The sequence below is a fragment of the Brachypodium distachyon genome, chromosome 1 (assembly GCF_000005505.3).
Source record: "Brachypodium distachyon strain Bd21 chromosome 1, Brachypodium_distachyon_v3.0, whole genome shotgun sequence".
Lineage (NCBI taxonomy): Eukaryota > Viridiplantae > Streptophyta > Magnoliopsida > Poales > Poaceae > Brachypodium > Brachypodium distachyon.
In genome coordinates this window covers 14,792,057-14,812,255 of record NC_016131.3, presented here as the reverse complement: position 1 = coordinate 14,812,255, position 20,199 = coordinate 14,792,057, and the positions used below count along the sequence as shown (strand labels likewise).

At 47.6% G+C, this 20,199-nt stretch overlaps 3 protein-coding genes across 3 annotated transcripts; 2 read left to right on the top strand and 1 right to left on the bottom strand.

Moving 5' to 3' along the window:
- Nucleotides 1-2,644: 2,644 nt before the first annotated feature.
- Nucleotides 2,645-6,263, bottom strand: LOC100841812 (probable nucleolar protein 5-2). The gene is made up of 10 exons (XM_003562441.4): nucleotides 6,132-6,263; nucleotides 5,907-5,995; nucleotides 5,744-5,785; nucleotides 5,148-5,327; nucleotides 4,897-5,061; nucleotides 4,505-4,705; nucleotides 4,126-4,422; nucleotides 3,782-3,982; nucleotides 3,568-3,699; nucleotides 2,645-3,312 (listed from the first exon to the last, which is right to left on the bottom strand). The coding sequence occupies exons 2-10, from the start codon at nucleotides 5,982-5,984 to the stop codon at nucleotides 2,926-2,928; spliced, it is 1,683 nt and encodes a 560-aa protein (XP_003562489.1). The 5' UTR covers nucleotides 5,985-5,995; nucleotides 6,132-6,263; the 3' UTR covers nucleotides 2,645-2,925.
- Nucleotides 6,264-6,450: 187 nt separating this feature from the next.
- Nucleotides 6,451-9,144, top strand: LOC104583530. Its single transcript, XM_010235957.3, has one exon. It carries the CDS (start codon nucleotides 6,575-6,577, stop codon nucleotides 7,907-7,909), a length of 1,335 nt encoding a protein of 444 aa, XP_010234259.1. The 5' UTR covers nucleotides 6,451-6,574; the 3' UTR covers nucleotides 7,910-9,144.
- Nucleotides 9,145-17,059: 7,915 nt separating this feature from the next.
- LOC104582016 lies at nucleotides 17,060-17,632 on the top strand. The gene has a single exon (XM_010231270.1). The coding sequence runs from the start codon at nucleotides 17,060-17,062 to the stop codon at nucleotides 17,630-17,632; it is 573 nt and encodes a 190-aa protein (XP_010229572.1).
- Nucleotides 17,633-20,199: the final 2,567 nt, after the last annotated feature.

Below are 20,199 nucleotides of genomic sequence, written 5' to 3'. Positions count from 1 at the left end.
CAGCAGCGGCCTGTGAATATCTGCAGGTAGATTTCAGAGAAAACGACCCTCTCACACACACACAAGATACATATATTGCTTAATCTCTCAAGCTGTGTGGATCATAGAAAGAGTCCCAGAAAGAAGGGGAAGAGTTGCATTGGAACGGAAGAAGAAGCTGTCTTGAGTCCTGGCTTGGAGCTGTGCCCGCCCTTAGCCACGGGGGAGAGCGATAGCTCGCCGACAGAGTTACCTCCTGTTGATCTCCCAGTAAACTGCCGCTAATTCACCGTAAAAAAATTCTGGTTCTTCTTGAAGTTCAGAAGCTATGCCTGAATCCAAGAAGCCTGTGCAGCTGAAAAACAAATTACAGCTGAATTTATTTATTTTACAGGTAACAGTCGTTTGGTGGACACAAATCGACTTGTAAAGAATACAAGAGAGTGATACGTAGGAATGATGACATTCACTTGTATCATGACTCATGAGCAGTATTAAAGTTTGTTTTCCTGACACGTCTGCAGGAAGCCGCTATGAATGATGGACGGACATCGGCAAGTGGCAACGGAATCCAAGGGAAACGGAAGCAGTAGTAGCATCTGCAGGGCTGAAATGGCATTTCGATTCCTAATAAGTTTTGTTTTGGTGTTAATGACAATATAACTTGTGGACTAATCGTGCGTCAAATGTTTTCAGATTTCATAACTAGTGTTGTGACACGACTCATCTCCCTAAAAAAGGAAAGAAGAGTAGAAGGATTTACGACATTTTACTTTATTGATTCGTAGGAAAATCCGTACTATAAAGAGAGAGTCCATTTGGGAACGCTTTGTGTGAATCCTTCACGTACATATATCTACTAAATTGCACCCACATAAAGCCTAAACCCCAGTTTTGAGTTGAGAGTTGTCGTTATCCTGCTTTGCTTGTCAGACTTTTTCAGACATAGCCGGTACTACCGCCTAAATAGCAGGAGGTTCCGGTGGGCGGAAGTTCTGTCCTGATACCGGTCTGATACTGAAACGCTATTGGAATCCTACTGCGTATAGCGGTAGGAGACCGGTAACAGGGCGCAAGTTCTACCCCCTAGAACTTCCGGTTCACTACCGGCCTGGTACCGGTGTTACTGAAATGTGTCCTAACGGCTGGATTTCGATGGGTATAAAAGGGGCTTCGTCTCCAACGGGTTTCCTTGCCCGAGTTCACCCAGTTCATCCCCATTCTCTCACTCAAGAACACCAAGAGCTTCAAATCTCGAGATCTCTCTCTCTGGTGCATCCCCCAAGCCAATACTTTGAGAAAGGGTTGAGAAGAGCTCAATCTAGGGTTTCACCAAATCAAAAGTTGATTCCCCTCATTTTCCTTGGTGGATTTTGTTACTCTTGGGATTTTGAGATCTCTAGCCGGAAGGTGTCTCTTCAAGCACTCCAATCTTGTGAAGAGGTGTTTGAGGATTTGGGAAGGAGCCTCCAATTTAGTTGTGGATTCGTGTCCTTTGCTTTGTTTGTAAAGGTTTGGCGTTCGCCTTCAAGGAAGCCATTAGTGAAACTCACCCCGTCTTTGTGGTGTTGTGAGAGCTCATCCCACCTTTGTGGTGTGGTGAGTTGGAGAATAGAGTGAGACTTCGTGGTGTCTCTCCCTTTGTGGTAGAGCACTTCTCCAAACGGAGACGTACACCGATCTCAATAGGTGGAACTTCGGTGAAATCTCCGTCTTCCCGTGTGGTATCATACTTGTCCCTTTACTTACTTATTTTACTTCATTGACTGTACTTTGCTTCGGCTATTACATTTCTTACTAGGGTTGCATTCTTTTTAGAAAATTTAGTGAACTCTAAGATTAAGTGTTTGTATCTATTAAGAAAAGAAAATTAAAAAGTAAAATTTGTTTGTCGCCTATTTACCCCCCTGTCGACCATACCAATCTTTCAAAGGCCACTGACATGGCGGGCCCACACGGACGCGGATGTTCACCGTTTCCTCTGTACAGTACTGTACTAATTTCATTTGATTTTGATCTTCTCTTAAGTTGACTCTTCATGGGAGAAAGATGAAATTAATCCAGTCCCCCAACTGCTACTCCAATGGAGAAGGTTTCTTGTTTGGAAGCTGGTGCATGGACAGATTCAGCTACACTACACTATAGACTCTACTGATGTGCCCAGGTTAGTTGTATGGTTGCATCATGGATTAGTTAGCTGCAACTGCCCAGATTGTGACATGGGAGTTTATATGTGTTTAGATTACCTGTTAGACCCATGATGTGATGCCCTTTTTTACTCCGCAAGATCCAGTGGAATATTTTTACATTGGCTTAGGTCAATCTCTTGTTGCAGATGCTGATCTTGTAATAATATAAAGAGCAGCAGGTTGCTGTAACATTTGACTATCAGCACACACTAAAAGCATTTTAGTAACCAACCAAAGACTCGTTGCTGTGCTGAACTGCTGATACAGGACGTATTAAGTTTAAACCACAACTGCTAGTCAGCATTTTTTGAACAAATTTAATTTAACCAATTTCATGTTACATAATATATATTGACAGAGTAATGTTTTGTCTACGCCCTGAGCGCGTGTTATATCCACAAACCGTGGTGTAGTGATCAACCCGCTGTACATCAAGAGCTGAATTTACTGAATTGGATGACAACTAGATAACTGGCGATCAAGAACATAACAGATTGTAATTACTGACACATACTACTTCACAGGTGGAACCATAGCAGGTGATATAGATGAGAGGAACATAAGATTCAGCATTGTACTTGTTACCCGTGACAACTGAGGACTTCCAAGTATGAAAATGTAGATTCACTGCCACTAATCCTAACGCGAAATTCCATTCTACAGGCATATGGAGTCTCGAATCGTCGCTACTCAAAACTTTCAGATGATAGTACATCATTACACCACAAATTTGAGCCATTCTTTCGGCACTGCCAGCTCACTCGTCAGCATGCTTCTTCTTCTTCTTTTTCTCCTTCTTGCTGGACTCGTCGGTTTCCATAGGAACATCCTGGGCGTCCGATTTCTTCTTCTTTTTCTTCTTCTCGCCATCTGCATCAGCTAAAGGGGCTTCCTCACTTTCCTTGTTCTTCTTTTTCTTTTTCTTCTCACCGCCATCCGCATCAGCAGCTGGTGACTCCTCACTGTCCTTGGATTTCTTCTTCTTTTTCTTGGATTTCTCTTTCTCCTGCTCGCCATCCGCTTCAGTTGCCTCCTTTGTGGGTTCTGCTTCTTCGTGCTTCCTCTTCTTTGAAGCGACTTCTGACTTCTTTGGTGTTTCTTCGGTGGATTTTCCGAGCACAAGATCTGATGCTGGGTTGTAAGTCTGATAATGACAAACAAAATTAGATGAGGCTAACACAATTGTTCCAGAACTATAGGGAAAGATAATCATTACAAAAGAAGTTGCTCAACAGATGACATGCGACAAAACAGAATTATCCTAAACTGTAAAATTACTTGGAGCAAAAACGGCTTGAAATTTTACTTTTAATGAAATGTGTGATTAACTGTCTGACAAATGACAAGGTCAACAAAATGTCTTCACTTAAACAGATGAGCAGGTCATGAAACAACTTACTTTAGCAGGTGTTATTAAAGCTCCAGCACCCTTCCTGTCCTTTTCATATGCTTCTATCTTGGGCTTTCCTTTTGCAGAACCCGCAGACCTCCCAAGTTCTTTACCCTCAAGGACTCGAAGGCGTGTTTCAAGCTGTTCAAACATTCTCCTATGTGAATCATATCTCATGTAATAAGCAGTAAAAAAAAAGCTTCGAGGCCACAGTAACAAGTACCTTGATCCTGCTTTCAAGACCCATGGAGTTATCATCACCATCAGCAAGGGCATCATATCGTATGGCAAGTGCAGTCTTTGCAGCAAGTGAACGAGAGATCTTCCCCTTGTGCTTTGGAGCCGCCTGTCCTATTAATGATGCATGATAGATGAGACCGTACTTTGGTGTAGCATGCTTTGTCTTCAGAGCTCTGAATAAGGCCTGCAAACAAATAAATGTTTCGGTAAAGCTCAAGTTCAATTGCAGTAAAACAAAAGCATGACAGTAAATAACATAGAAGTTTGGCCACTGAAGAAGGGAAACTGGTTTCAAAATTGACAGAAGCATGCTGTATTCTAACTAACCTTCTCAGCCCCCAGTATCTGAATTGTGCTGCCAGGCTGCTTCGCCAAATTCATCAAACTACCACCATGTGCAATAAGGCGAGCGCCAACAAGTTCACCAACAAGTGCAGTCAAATTGGGAGCAATGGTATTCATCCTACTTTTTAGATAGTCATAGAGCTGGGCTCTGTACTCAGAAAGAGCCAGAACTTGATCACACAGCTCCCTAATGTTTAGTAGGTCGAGATCATTAACTTCTGTACCCATGGAAATTACAGCTGCCTCCTTTAGCTCCGCTTCAACTTCTTCAGGTAGTATCTAAAATAATCAAAAGGTATCGCTTAAATACCAACCTTTTAGTACATGAAAACACAACTTTGGACACGTGAACACAACTGACCTCAGAGAAATCAAGGTTAACTGCATTAACACGATTGCCCATCATCTTCACAGCTTTCGCGTAATGAATATTATCTGCAACAATTTTGGTGAGCTCTGGAAAGTGCCAACCATACCATTCACGGACCCTCATGGCATAAGTATTAAGCTCCTTGTCAAGATCATCCAGCAAGCCAATGGCCTGAATGATCATAGTGTCAACCTACAGATAGGAGGGCATTCAGAAAAACATTGGTAGTTTCACTTGTACACAGGGAGAAAATAAAGAAAAGAAACCAGAAGAAAAGCATAACCAGAACACATGCTAGACAATAACAAAGAGCAGTTTGTAACATTCAGTACAGAAGCACAACAATGGCCTGAGTAAGCTTCACCATAGTATTGTATGCTCACCTTTTCAGGGCTGAACTTCAGCTTATACCTAGACAAACTGTGGGACAATCCTAGGCTCATTGGACCTAGATCATGTTCTGCCAGTCCAGACATAAGTTCAGTGAGCTGACTTCTCAACCCTCTCATCAGTTCCATCACAGCAGAATCATGACGGCAATCAATTTTCTGCAAAGTCACGACATCATAGTTGTCAGCAATACACTGATTTTGATCGTTTCATGCGAAGGAAACAACTGATAAACCTAACCCACCAGCTTTTCTTTGATAGCATTCCCAAGTTTTGAGTCAGCAACAGCCAACGTTTCGCCATCGCAGTGCTTCTGCAGGAACTTACGCAGACCCTTGCTAGGCTTGCTATCAATTAGCAAAGTAGCTGCTGAGAGAGCATCAGAGGTATTCTCAAACTTGTTGAAAGCCTTCAGCTCAACCACCTGAGATAAAATCCATTGCAGCAAGTGACTATTTGATTAATGATACTCAATATCGATTCATTACAGAGTAGAGAACCTTATAGACAGTGCTCAACAATCTCAGCAAATAAAGCCCCATTGCCCAGTCAAAAGTGTGTGTGTGTGCAAAAACACAGTAGAAAGGATAAACTAAGCTTTGCACTAAGCTGCCAAGTAATACTGAAGCCTACACAAATTATGTGATAATGAATTCGGCCAGTCAAGATTTGAAACACAAAAAATGGCCACAGCCTATGTACCAAGGACTAAACCAAAGCAGCTACCACAAGACTACTACAAGTGTTTGCATTCCTCTCGAAGTTAACTGTTAACAGCACAATCACCAACGAGGCTAGTAAAACTAAACATCCGACTGACAGAGCCTCGAATCATCCCACCTTTCTCGCCTTGTCCGACGAGGCAAAATCCTTCCACAGGTCCTGCAAAACAAAACAAAAACGCACAGCAAACCGTTAATAAACCATCAAACCAGAATGAACACCTTAATCTCGCAACCACAGGTAGAGAAACGAGAGACGTGGAAAGTGCAGAGGCAGTCACCTCGACTTTGCTGAGCTTCCCCTCGTCCAGCACCTTGAAGAGGGCGAACCCCGCGGGCGTCTCGAACAGCACCAACATCTCCTCCCCACCTACACCAAAACCCCAAAGCCACGCACGAGTCAGCCGTCAGCACCACCAACCAAGCCGCCGAGAAACCACGAAAGCCGCGACAAGGCCGGGCCGTGGAGACGCCGAGGCGGCGGCGGCGGCAGGGGTTTTCCTTACCTGTTTCGGCGGCTGGCGGCGGCGAGAGGAGGAGGACAGCGCGGAGGGGAAGAAAAGGAGCCGCCGCGTGAGGAGGGGGAGAAGAAGAGAAGGCGGCGAGGGTTTTAGGGCTCGGCTTATATCGTGCCGGAGCGAGAGAGCGAGAGGTTTAGCAAGGCCCACCTGGCTGCTGGGCTGGGCCCGTCACGGGCCGTTCTTACGGGGCCTGGGAAAATCAGCCCGTTAGTCTTATCACGGCCCACCCTCAAGCCGATGATGCAAGCGCAAAGCAAAGGAGTTATCAGTTCGGTTCGGTTGCTCTCAAAAAAAAAAAAAAAGTTCGGCTCGGCGGTCTCTGTCATAGCCGTCTTGTCTGAAGAGAAGAACCATCCGGATCTCACATTCTAACTCCTGAATGACCTCGAATTCAGGGCTCCGGCTCTGACCTCGGGATTTCTGGATCCATGCCAACGGGGGAGCCGCCGCCCCTCAAGAAGATGCGCGCCGCCGACGGCGAGGGCGAGGGCGGGAGCCAGGTTCACCTGGACGAGGGCATGGTGGGCGAGATCCTGCTGCGGCTTCCGGCAAGGTCCGTCCTGCGCTGCCGCGCCGTCAGCACGGCCTGGCGCCGCGTCGCCGACTCCCCGGAGTTCCTCGCCGCGCACGCGCTCCGCCGCCCCATCGAGGTGCTCCTGTACACCAGGCCCGTCCACGGCTGCGGCGAGGAGGATCTGGGCCTCGACGCGCTGGCCGTCGTCTCCGGATCCGGTGACCGCGACCGGCGCCGGCGGCTCGCGAGCATCCCGGCGATGCCCCACCGCTGCGGGCCCAGGCCCTGCTGTTGTCTGCTCGCTTCCTGCGACGGGCTTCTTCTACTTGGCCATGGCCGCGGCAACGAGTTCCAGCCGTACGCGTCCTACCTCGTCTGCAACCCGGCCACGCGGCAGTGGACCCAGCTCCCGCGCGTCACCGCCGAATTTGCCGCTGCCGGCAAGCGGCCCGGGCATGGCCCCGCCCGTCTCGAGTTCCGGGAGTCCGGGTTCTACCACCACGCGCCGTCCGGGGAGTACAGGCTCCTCTGCCACGTCACGCCGGACGGCGGCGCGCAGGCGCCGTACTACTGCGTCCTCTCCGCCGGCGCCGGAGAGCCACGGCGGCTGATGCACGCCACACGCATAGAGCAGACCATGGCCATCGTGCCAGGCTCCGACCCACCGAAGCTGCAGTTCTGGAACTTCGAGAACCTCATGACGCCCGCGGCGCTCGGCGGGCGCCTGCACTGGCTGCAGCACATGGAAGCCGGGCTCACGGAGTCCATGGTGGCGTTCGACACCGAGGCAGAGACTTTCTGCCGAATGCCGCCACCGCCCGTGGCGTGCAAGGGGCACTCCCGCCTGCTCATCGCGGACAGGGACACGCTCATGGCGGCCGAGCTCGGTGACCTAGCGTTCAACCTGTGGGCGCTCGAGGGCTACACCGGCGGCAGCGATGAGATGACTAGTTGGGTGCTCCGGCACCGCGTGGAGGTGTCGTGGCGCGCGGAGAGGCCGTCGGTGGTATCTGACGTCGGAGACGGATCGGGCGACGTCGTCCTGGGCTCGAGCTACGGCGTGGTGGCATACAACGTGAGGAGCGGCGCGGCGAGACGGGTTGTCATCGATGACGAGGAGGAGGATGTGTCGGAGAGGAGCGACGACGAGAAGCTTCTCTTGTCGCGGAGCGTGCTCAAGGAGAGCCTCGTCCGGCATGGGTTCTTCGGTGCAAGGCCGCACCCCGGCTTGCCATTGTTCAATGCTTAGAACGATCGGGCTTAACAGGATTCCACCGACAAGGATCGACATGGGAATGGCCTGGCGCCATGGGAGAGGAGCTCGGCCTGCGGCGGCGAGGGCGGGACTGGTGGTTTACCTGTATCTCAGGATGTCACTCTTATCAAGAGAAACAAGTCAGAATGACAAAACTGATGCTGCTGAAACCTGAAATCTCATCTGTTATTTGCAAGTCTGAAACTCTCATCTGTTTATTTGCAAGTCTGGAACTCTCATCTGTTATTTGCAAGTCTGAAACTTTATCTGTCGTGTGCTTGGGCTTTGGATATGGTTCCATTTTGATGTTGCTCAGCGGCTTTTGTCAGCCTTATGATGCTGGACATTTGTGGGTACTTGCGCCAGACAGGCCGAGATGATCGGAGACAGCAGCCAGCGACACAGCTTGCTATGATATGCTCTCTTCAACTCCCTTTTAGTCACAGAAATAATTTAGTCTTGTCGCTGGCAGGAAATTTGCTGCAGCATTGGCCACTGAACACAGTCCATGATTGTTACCAAGGTACTAACCCATGCATTTGCCATTATTGCATGATTTGATTCAGCTTATTTGTACAATCTAAGCATAAGTATTACCGAAGAACCAAAAGCCAGACATGCAGAAGATGGAGTCTGGAAGTGTTGCACGAGTTGGGAATGAGAGGTGGTCCAGCTTCTCAAGAGTAGACCACCGTGCTGTCTTTATTGTGGATTCGTGGTATACTGTTGTCGGTACTGATGGAAGAACTGTGTGACCAAGAATTGCATTTTGTTTTGTCAAGAGTTTCAGCCGGTGCATGTTTGAATTGGACGTGTGATATGACTGCATGAGGATTCAGAACTGCATTTTTCTTTTGAATTGAAGTTACACTGACGGAACATGGTAGCGTTGCATTTTGTCACCATTCTGATTCACTGGAGGATATGGAAAGAATCGTAATGCTCGTATTTTTCAGCAGGAATTATGGCCAGCAGATCATGTATTTGAGCTTATTTTAGAGGACCTTCAGACTTGGAGAACCGTTGGCTGTATTACTTTTTGAGTTCAGGCCTCCTGTAATAATGTCTTAGTGCTGCTAGCAGTGGTCTGTAGCTTCTGTAGATTGTTTTCTTTCTTCAGGTCTGTTGTTTCTGAAGGTTGTTTTCTTAAGCCTGATACCTTGTAACCGGCTCTTGTACTTGTCCTTTCTTCTCTTAATAAAGTTCGGCCACAGGCCCTTCGAGTTGCATTTTCCGGACTTGCTCTTTTCAATGTACAATTTGCAAGGAAACATGGGAGCATTGCATTCTCTGGACCTGCTCTTTACAAATGTACAATTTGCAAGGAAGCATGAGAACGTATGCAGTGACTTTTTTTAAAAAAACTGAGCCCACCGATTTCCATTAAAGAAACCGCCCAGTTCAGTACAATGAGAAAGGAAAAAAGGAAAGATACAAAAAAAAGAGTTCAGCGGCAAACCACTAGTTGCGCAAAAAAGGAAAGATACAAAAAAAGAGTTCAGCGGCAAACCACTAGTTGCGCCAGCTAAAAGCAGAACGCATTACAGGCATGCAACAGAGAGCTCTCACAACAAGATGAAGTTTCCAGAACTGAACAAAACACAAGCCATTTCAGGTCAGTCGTTTTGTAGTCGGCGCCCATCCAAAGTCCCGCGCAAAAGCTTCAGAGATCACCACTTTAAGCATCGTTGCCGCCTTCTCGAGTCTTCCGCTGTTTGCTTTTGTCTGCAGAGGAGCCCAAGATGTAAGATGGTTGCAGAGCATGAATACAACAGCTGAAGGATCATCAGGAAACTTGTGTTTAAAGCACGCGTTGTTCCTAGTTTTCCACAGTGTCCAGATCACCGCTGTGCTGTCACTAAGCACTAGCCGTCTCTGCGACGAAGGGAAGGATGAGATCCAATTCCCCATCAAGTCATTAGCAGAGCTTGGTGCTGTGGAAAGGCCAAAAGCACACATCACCACTGCCCAGACAAAGTGCGCCAAGGGACAAACGAAGAGAAGGTGATCAACCGTTTCAGCAACAGGGCAGAAATGACAGTGGGCGTCCCCGATCCATCCACATTTAAGTAGATTATCCTTGGTCAGAATTATGTTTTTGATGACAAGCCACAGGAAGATTCTGATTTTCTGGGGGATCTTCATAGTCCACATTTTCCTGTAGTGCACAATAGCACCAAACCTTAACTGAAGATTCAAAGATCTAACAGAAAAGGTGCCAGTGGTGCCCAGCCTCCATCTCATAGTATCACTAACATCAGAGAGATGTTGACTATCAAGCAAACACTTAACTTGTTCCCATTGCACCACAGTTTCACCCACCAGTGTTCTCCTGAACTGAATGATGTCTGTACCCTCAGTTTTAACCTTCTGAAGAGTGACATATTTGGTGAAAGTGATCCCATACAGTCTGGGAAAAATACAAGCCAAAGATCTGTCCAGCACCCACTTATCTTCCCAGAATAGAGTTTTAGATCCATCCCCCACTACACTGACCACATAATGTTGGAAACTCTAATTGACCTTCATCAGTCCCTGCCAGAAGTGAGAACCATGTCCTGTCTCCTGTAATGACAGCACCTGTTTATCAAGGTATTTCCTAGATAGGAGTTGTTGCCATGCACCAGTTGTATTCTCTAATTTCCACAACCATTTGCACAGGAGACTGATGTTCATTGTAGTCAGATCAAGAATGCCCAATCCACCACAATCCTTAGATAGACACACCGTAGGCCAGTTCACCAAATGATACTTCCTTTTCCCATGATGTTCCTGCAACAACATCCTTTTCCTAGATATATCAATCCTCTTAATGACTTCTTTAGGTGCTTGCAGGAAGGACAACATGTATAAAGGAATGCCAGAGAGATAGGAATTGATAAGTACAGTCCTGCCTTCAATAGAGAGCAGGTTACCTTTCCAGCCAGCTAGCTTTTTTCCACCTTCTCCTCCACCTTATTCCACTGAAAGTTACTCAATCTCTTAATGTCAATGGGAATCCCCAGATAAATAAATGGGAAACTACCCACATGACAAGTAAAGATCTCACTGTAAGCCTGATTCTTGAGTGTAGCTTTCCCCAAACAGTAGATCTAGCTGTTGTGAAAGTTGATTTTCAAGCCAGAAATCTGCTAAAAAATGCACAGAATGAACTTAAGATTCCTAGCCTGATCCAGGTTATCCTCAAGCAATAGGATAGTGTCATCTGCATACTAAAGAATGGCCAGACCCCCATCTACAAGGTGTGGGACCAAACCACTAATCAGGCCCACATTCTGAGCTTTGTGAATGAGCATGGTTAGCCCTTCAGCTATAATGTTGAACAGCAGAGGTGAGAGTGGATCCCCTTGCCTAACCCCTTTGTAGGTTGGGAAGTAAGGGCATATGCTATCATTCACCTTAACAGCCACACGCTCTCCTTTGACAGATTTCATAACCCAGTCACACCATAAATCTCCAAACCCTTTCAACTACATCATTTGATATAGAAAATGCCACTTCACTTTGTCATAAGCCTTCTCAAAGTCAATTTTGAGAAGAACACTAGCCCGCTTCCTATTTTGAATTTCATGCAAAGTCTCATGTAACAAGACAACACCCTCCATGATGTATCTTTCCTTCATAAAGGCAGTCTGAGTCTCAGAGATTACTGTTTTGATGACCAGGCCCAGCCTGTTAGCTAAGGCTTTAGTCAGAATCTTGTAACTGACATTTAGCAAACAAATTAGGCGAAACTTCTGAATTATTTCAGCATCAGGGACTTTTGGAATGAGAGTAATGATACCATGATTTAATCTGTCAATTGAGAGCTTCCCACCATGGAAAGCATCAAAAAGATCCTTAAGATCCTGCTTGATATCTTCTCAGAACGTCTGGTAGAATTCAGCAGGGAATCCATCAGGTCCAGCATCCTTGTTGTGTTTCATACCAAAAACAACAGATTTGATTTCCTTCAAAGTAAATGGAGATGTGAGGAACCGCCTGTCTGCCTCAGAGAGTCTGTTGTATGAGAGACCATCAAGGCTCAAAGAGCAGATATCAGGAGGGTCAAACAGTTCCTTGTAGAAATCAGTGATGTGCTTTAACAGATTGTCATCTCCAGTTATCACCTCACCATTAAATTGCAGAACAGTAATCATGGTCTTCTTCCTCCTGCCACTAGCCTTCAAATGAAAATACTTAGTATTAGCATCTCCTTCTTTCATATCCTGCTCCCTAGCCCTCTGCCTCCATTTCAACTCCTCATCTCTTAGCAGTTTCTTGAGGTTAATTTCCATATCATTCTTCCCTTTCCTTTCCCCTAGTGAAAGAGGAACAGTTTCATTTCTCAAATCCATGATCTCCGGCCTATCCAACAGCTCCTTCTTTGTTTTCTTATAAATCCCCTTTAAATTGACGTGCCATCCTTTCAGATGCCTTCTAGCTCTCCTGGCTTTTTCTTACCATTTGTCCATATCAAACTGACAGTAAGTTGGAGCATTCCAGCTTTGCTTTACCACTTCCAAGAAACCCTCTCTCTCAATCCTGCATTTTTCATATATGAACTGATCACTATGAGGAGGAACAGTCCCAAAAGCCAGCAACAATGGTACATGATCAGATAAATCTCTGCTCATCCCTGTTACAGTGGCTAGTGGGAAAGTTAGGTCCCAATCCGTACTTACTAGAATTCTATCTATTTTTTCAAAAGTGGGATTATCCAGCTTATTAGCCCAAGTATATAATCTTCCATGAAGAGGCAACTCTTTTAAACCATTATTTTCAATAATAGAGTTAAAAATCATGCTCCACCTAGGAAGAACACAGGGCTTGTTTTTATCACTGGTTTTCCTGAGGATATTGAAATCCCCACCAATGATGGAAGGATCAGATAAGGAATAGCAGAGCTGAGAGAACTCAGCCAAAAAATGATCCTTATTCTCAGGCTGGGCAGGTCCATACACTACAATCAGATTGGTTTTGCACTTAGATTTCCTATCCAAGACCTGCATTCTGATATAATGATCACCACACCCCACCTGCAAGACTTCCATGACATCAGCATTAACTCCCAACAGTAGTCCACCAAACTTACCTGAGGGAGAGAGTTGCTGCCAGATAAAATGCTTAGGTCCAGAAATGCTTCTGAACCATGCATCAGTGTATTCTTGCTTCATAGTCTCTTCAAGACCAATGAAGTGAACACCATTTTCTACAATCATCTCTCTAATGAATCTTTGTTTCTCAGGAGGCCCCAGGCCCCTGCAATTCTAGAATATCCCAGACATCAGTGAGATATTAATTTTTTTGGGAGGCTCCCCCTTTTTTCCCCTGGCTCAACCCTGAGAACAGGGGAGCACAGCTTGACAATTTTATTTCTTGATTTAGTTAGCTTGCCTCTACTAGAGTAAGCATCTAAATCAGGAAAAGTGTCATTTTCACTATCAGAAAGCAAATCTTCAATCTCTTCAGAAACAAATTGAACCAGACCAGGAACCCCAGGTTCCTGCAAGGACTTATCTTTCATCCCTTCTTTATATAAATTAACTCTGGCTAGTTCTAACTTTTTAATGACCTCAACAAAATTATCAAAAGATTAACCAGATTGACTAACTAAAACCCCTAACTGTTTATCCATAGAGATTAAGCAAGAAGAATCAGAATTAAGAACAGTAGGCGCCAGTGCAGCAGATGTACCTGAGATGTTATTCTTTAATTCAGCTCTCTTCATAGCCAGCTCAGTCCTATTAGTGTCTTCCTGCCCTTTAAATCTTTCACTGCGTCTCACCTCCTTAGACCCCCCAGCTTGATCACACCATCCCCAGCAGGGGCCTTTTTGCTAGCATCCCCACCAGAGCACTGTCCCTGGATGTTGGCCACCTTTGTACCAAAAGAATCCTGAGAATCAGGGTCTTGGTCTGGGGTGAGTTTGACTCTCTCCTGGCTGCTGTGAAAAGCATCATCTAACACTTCATCAGCATCTTCCAGAGGTGAGAATCTGTTAGAGTGACCATCCTTCCCAGTAGTTTTATCCACCAGTTCAGAAACTGTAGTGTTGGTCTCCTCAGTAGTTGTTTCATCAGGAAGGGAGTCCAAGAACTTATCATTTTCAGCCAGTTGCAGTTTGAGAGCCACCAGCTGATCTTTCTCAGAGACAAACAGTTGGTCATAAGGTATCTTGCTAATGTCCAACTGGTCTTCATCAGAAATCATCACAGTTCCAGAAGAGGAAAAAACCACGCAGGGAAGTCAGCTCCCACTTTCTCTTGCAGAGCATCAGAAGAAGTAGCAGTATCATTAACAGTCTTCAATTTCTTGGGTGAGCCTTTGACTGTCTGTGTCGCGTCCACCATGTGTCGCTTGCCAGAAGAATCATCTGATCCCGTTGTACCAGGAAAAACCACAGAATCAAGAGAGAAAAACAGATCAAATAAGAAGGGGGATCACTGAAATCAAGCATCGCGGGGATCTTCAGGCTTTTAGCATGAACCTTGATGCGCACTATGTCCAGAGAATCAAGCATGTCCATATCAATTTCATCAACTACCCCAATCAAAGATCCAATCTCACACAGACCTCTGTAGTTCTTCATAGATGGGGGAACACCATCCACCTTGATCCAAATAGTATGCAGTCTTCCTTTAGGAACAACATCAGATGAAGCTCTGCCAACCCGGATGTATGCTTCAGTACCTTTCAGACGAAAATCATCAAAACTAGCAAGCATATCCAGAATTTCTGCCGTCGGGAAATGCACTAGGAACTTGTCCCCATTAGGAATTGCCTTCCAATCCCAGTCCACCAAGAAGCGGCGAGCCAGTCACTCTTCCAGGAGCTTCGCCGACAGTCGACCCTGCGTGACCAGGACCAAACCAAGTGACGAGGCGCGGTCCTGTTTCCTGGGTGCCTTGGAGAATTGTGCAGTGAAGAATCCCAAATCTGGTGACCCCAAGCCAACCGGTTGCATCACCGGCTTTGGCTGATTCGGCCAAGCACATCTGACAGTGACATGCGTATTCTTCTCGCAAATCAAACACAACACTTGGATCTTGCAGTCCTTTGAAGCATGTCTAGATTCCCCGCACTTGTAGCATTGAACAACCTTGAGCAGATCAGGGGCAGAGGGAGATGGGGAGGACTACGTACCTAGAGCAGGAGAAACGCTTCCATGAGCGACCACCCCAGAAGACGAGGCGGTCGTCGTCGCGCCGACAGCGGAAGGTGCAGACGGGATGGTCTGCTTCCACGGACCAGCCGCAGAACGGGAGTTCCCCGCTCCTCCTGAAGCACGCGAACTGTCCGTTCCCCCCGCACCCTGCCGAGCAGGTGGAGCAACATCTCCAGTGCCCGAAGCCCCCCGGACAGATGGTGCAGCGCTGCCCACCGCGCCACCGGAGCGGAAACTCGAACGAGCTCCATCCGCCGCTGTAGAAGTCCTCGGCACCTTCCGTGGTTCCCTCCGCACCCCAATTGCCGCGAGCGCGATCTGCCATGTGCTTGCGTCGCGTTGGTCGATTTCGTCTCTGCCGCCATTTGGGGGAAGTAAGCCATGCGCTTGCGTCGCGCTGGTCGATTTCATCTCTGCCGCCGTTTGGGGGAAGTAAGGAGCACGTCCTTGTACGAACGTGGTTCTCCAGATGCAAGTGGGGGATTGGACGGAACCGTCAAAGACTCGGAAGCTAGAGTAGGGAAGTCCACCTCATCCACAAACCCTAAAACAGGATTGACCGAGTCAGCACAGCCGGCCTGACTCCGACCCAAAGCCGAAGGACCGACCTGGTCCAACCCAGTCGAGAGCGAACTCCCGCCCAAAGCCATCGCCAACACATGCCCGATCGATCTCCGAGGTGGCGGCCGGAACTGGGATGGAAATTGTCGCCAATCACCGATCGTGGAAGCAGGGGCCTGCTGTCCCGGAGCCTGTCTCAACCACCAATTCGCTCCACCCGACCCCCCACGAGATGGAAGCGGTGAATTAGGTGGCGTCACAGCCCGGGACGCTCCCTCCCCTGAGCAGGCAGTGACTAAAACTAGAATATGAATGCACAGTGCTCTGATTGTTTACATGGTAAATCTCAGGTTAAAACTCCAGAGGCTTATTCACAAAAGACACCCACATCCTCTTCGGTTGCCTCCTTTGTGGGTTCTGCCTATTGGTGCTACCTCTTCTTTGAAGCCACTTCTGACTGCTTTGGCGTTTTTCGGTTGATTTTCCAAGCACTAGATCTGCTGCTGGGTTGTAAGTCTGACAATGATGGGCAAAAATAGGCCAGGCTAATCCTTGAACCCCCATTGTTTCAGAACTACATGTAAAGATAACCCTTACAGGAAGTTGAGTTGATTACTAGATGCCGTGTAAAAATTTAATGAACAATTGTCTTTTAACGTTAATTAGTAACAAAAAAAACTTACAGTGCTCCCCTGAACTGTTAAAGTACTTGGAGCAAGGTCTATCATCATTTCCAGTGTTTTGATCGACAAGAATAGTTCTCTTTTGGTGTCAACTAACAAAAGGCACACAAAGTTATATTCCCTCCGTATCCTATTAATTGACTCAATTTGCTCCAATATGAATGTATCTATCTCTAAAAACGTCTAGATACATGTAACAGAAAGTCACTTGATATGGAACGGAGGGAGTATAATGTGTGATTTAGGACATGCACAATGGTTGATAAGACTGCCTTATCTTAGGTGTGACATGTGAATTAGAAAAGACAACAAAACATGTTGTACAATGAGTTATCTCTTATTGTTATATCTTAAAATTAATTCTTAGATGAATAAAATTAACTAAATAAATGCTAAGAAAAGGCAAAATCTAATAGATGGAAAATTTGCCTTATCTTTACCTTATCGATCTTGTGAAGAGATCATCTCTTAATTAAGAAAAGGCTCGTGCTTTTTCTTTATTTTTCTCTCTTCCACGTCAGATTTTATCTTATGTGGCATCGTTAAGAGAAGACTGACGGCACCCCATTGTACATGCCCTTACTGTCTGACAAACGGCAAGTCAACAAAATGTCTTCAGTTAAACACATGCAGGCGTTGTTTCTGACTCTGAACCGGACTCTGAGCGATCCGTGTCCGATTCCTGAACGATCTCATGGAGTATTTATTCAGGGCTGCTGCTTCGATCGAGTTCGACCTTGGATTTTCAGATCGATGTCGACGCCCCCGCCCCTCAAGAAGATGCACTACGCAGACGGCGAGGTCCACCTCGACGAGGGCGTCGTGGGCGAGATCCTGCTGCGGCTGCCGGCGGCGTCGCTCCTCCGCTGCCGCGCCGTCTGCACGGCCTGGCGCCGCCTCGCCGACTCCCCGGAGTTCCTCGCGGCGCACGCGCGCCACCGCCCGGTCGAGATCCTCCTGTACAAGAGGTTCGAGGTCGGGCCCGACGGCGTCCGTCGCCAGGCCCTCTACGGCCGCGGCGACGAGGTGCACCTGGACGCGCTGGCCGTCGTCCCCGGCTCCGGCAGCCATCGGCGCCGGCGGCTCGCGCGCTACCCGGTGGTAGACAAGAACCCCGAGTACTTGTCCAGGCCCTATTGCTCCCTGGTCGCCTCCTGCGACGGCCTCCTCCTCCTCGGCCGCGGCGCCGGCTCCGGCCTGAGGCCGTACGACCCGTACCTCGTCTGCAACCCGGCCACGCGGCAGTGGACCCAGCTCCCGCGCCTGACCGCCGCCGCCGGCGAGCAGCCGCTTGGGATCGTCCCCGCCCACCTCGAGGTCCGGTAGTCTGGCTTCTACCGCCACGCGCCGTCCGGCGAGTACAGGCTCCTCTGCCATGTCACGCCGATCGGGGGCGGCGCGCAGGCGGCGCCATACTACTGCGTCCTCTCCGCCGGCGCCATCGAGCCGAGACGGCTGCCGGCGAGCACGCCCGCCACGCCAATGGAGCAGACCATGGCCGTCGTGCCAGGCTCGAACCCGCCGAAGCTAAAGTCCGGATACTTGGACAACCTCATGACGCCGGCGGTGCTCGGCGGGCGCCTGCACTGGCTGCAGCACATGGAGGCCGGGCTCACGGACTCCATGGTGGCGTTCGACACGACACCCGCCTGCTCGTCGCGGACGGGGATACGCCTGCGCTCATGGAGGCCGAGCTAGGGGACCTGGCCTTCAACCTATGGGCGCTCGAGGGCTACACCGGCGTCGGCGAGGCGGCGCTAGAGGAGAACACGAGGTGGGTGCACCGGCACCGCGTGCAGGTCCCGTGGCCCGCGTGGAGGTCGTTGGTGGTGGCTGGAGACGGGTCGGGCGGCATCGTCCTTGGCTCGACAGACGGCGTGGTGGCGTGTAACGTGAGGAGCCGCGCAGCGAGGCGGGTCGTCATCGACGACGAGATCCTACTCCCGTCGCGTCACGTGCTCAGGGAGAGCCTCCTCCGGCACGCGTTCTTCGATGCCCTACCGCACCCCGCCTTGCCATTGTTCAATGCTTAGATCCATGAGGCTTAAGACGTGGATTTGTATAAGAATGCTCAGTTGACTGATTATCTGTGTGTCATTCTCATTTGTTTTGAATCATCTTTTATACTCCCTCCGTCCCAAAATAATTAAGTGATGTGGATTTGTATAAGAATCTATACAAAATCAAGTCACTTATTTTGGGACGGATATAATATTTAAAAAGGAATAGTGGTGTACAATCTCCGCTCGAAGAAATTATAAGTGTTTTGAGTTTACAAGGTTTACTTCAAATATCCAAATTTTTCATCTTTTAAACCCATTTGCTTTAGGAATATGCAAAATTAGTTACATCTACACTAATTTATGTGTAATTTTAATTCTCAGCGTGTAATCAACCAATACATGAAAGGGAAAGGTGGCAATGCAGAGTGTATTAGTGCTAGTCTACCCTTAATTTGATGCTTATTGGCCATTGTAATTCTTGAGATAATCATTACAAATTGAAAAGGAGGGAGTAACTTATCGTCACATATTGCCAAATAAAATCTGTGAGGTTTGCCAACATAGTAGAGGAAATGAATTTATTTTAGAATAACGACCCAGCTTTATTGAATCATAAAAGAAACTGCAACAGATCGCTCCAATTGAGATGAACACAAATAATAACCCAATCATGGCCTTCTAAAATTATGTGTTCATCTACATATTCGGTAACGAAACTGCAAAATATCATGCTTTCATAAATTAGACTAACCTCGTAGGTTTTGAAATGTTCCATGAGTCATCCATATTGAGAACCTAAAATCTTTGAATGTACAATGCTCGGGATCAACACACCCGTTACAAGAAAGTCTGTCTCATAGCACCTAACCTTGGTACATAACGTATAGCAAGCCTTTTCTAAACTAGTAGAAGATCGCATCGGAATGGAGAGTCGCCTCAGAGAACCTAGATGCGGTCTTTGAAGGATGCTTTGGTATTCGACGGTTCCCTTCGTTTCTAACAGTCGGCGTTGTCGCGTTGAGAGTCAGAGTAACCATAGATCCACGCTGCCGGGAAGTCAACGCTAGTGAGTGTTTTTAGTTTCTACAAATTAAAATATTACAACTAAAAGTTAGAAAAATGAAAAGTTCAATCAAAATTTAGAAAATTAAAAGCTCAAATCAAAAGAGTGAAAGAAAACAGGGTAAGAAAGGCAAAAAAAAAAAGCTCACATTCCATTTTTGGGGCTGTAGGAAGAGTCGGCGAGGTTCAATCTCAGCGGAACTCAGCTAATAGTCTCCCCCGGTAGAAAAGTATTCCATTCAACAAAGAGTATGCAAAATCAACCATGCTTTGCACTATTTCCTAAAAAAGACAAGACTTTCTTTGCACTAAGTTGGCAAGTAGTCCCTCGATACCGAAATTCTTGTCACGATGGCTTTTTTGAAAAAAAAAACATCGGTTTCCCACAACGTTGCTCCGCGTTCCTCTCCCTTATTTACGCCCAGCCCCCCCCCCCCCCCCTCTCCTCCCCACTTTCCCTTCTCCGCGGCTCTCCCTCTCCTCTCCAGTCACCTACATCGTGCTCCCCTCCACCTCTCCCTCTCTTCTCTGCCGCGCTCCCCTCCACCTTCCCCTCTCTCTTCCTCCGTGCTTCCCTTGCCGTCGTCGCGCGCCAAGGAACTCGCTCAGACCAAAAGGAGACACCTTTTGGTCCAAGAACGAGTTGAATCTTATCAGATCTGTTGGCTACGAGGCCGGATCCGGCCGCTCCCAGTCGCTCTCCTCGTCAACCTCGTGCCGCCTTGACTTCCGCGAGAAAATGAATATGGCGCAGGAGGCGGAGTAGGGGCCGCTGTCGCCGCAGCCTGAGGAGGAGTAGGTGCGGCAACTTCGAGACTGGTGGCGACG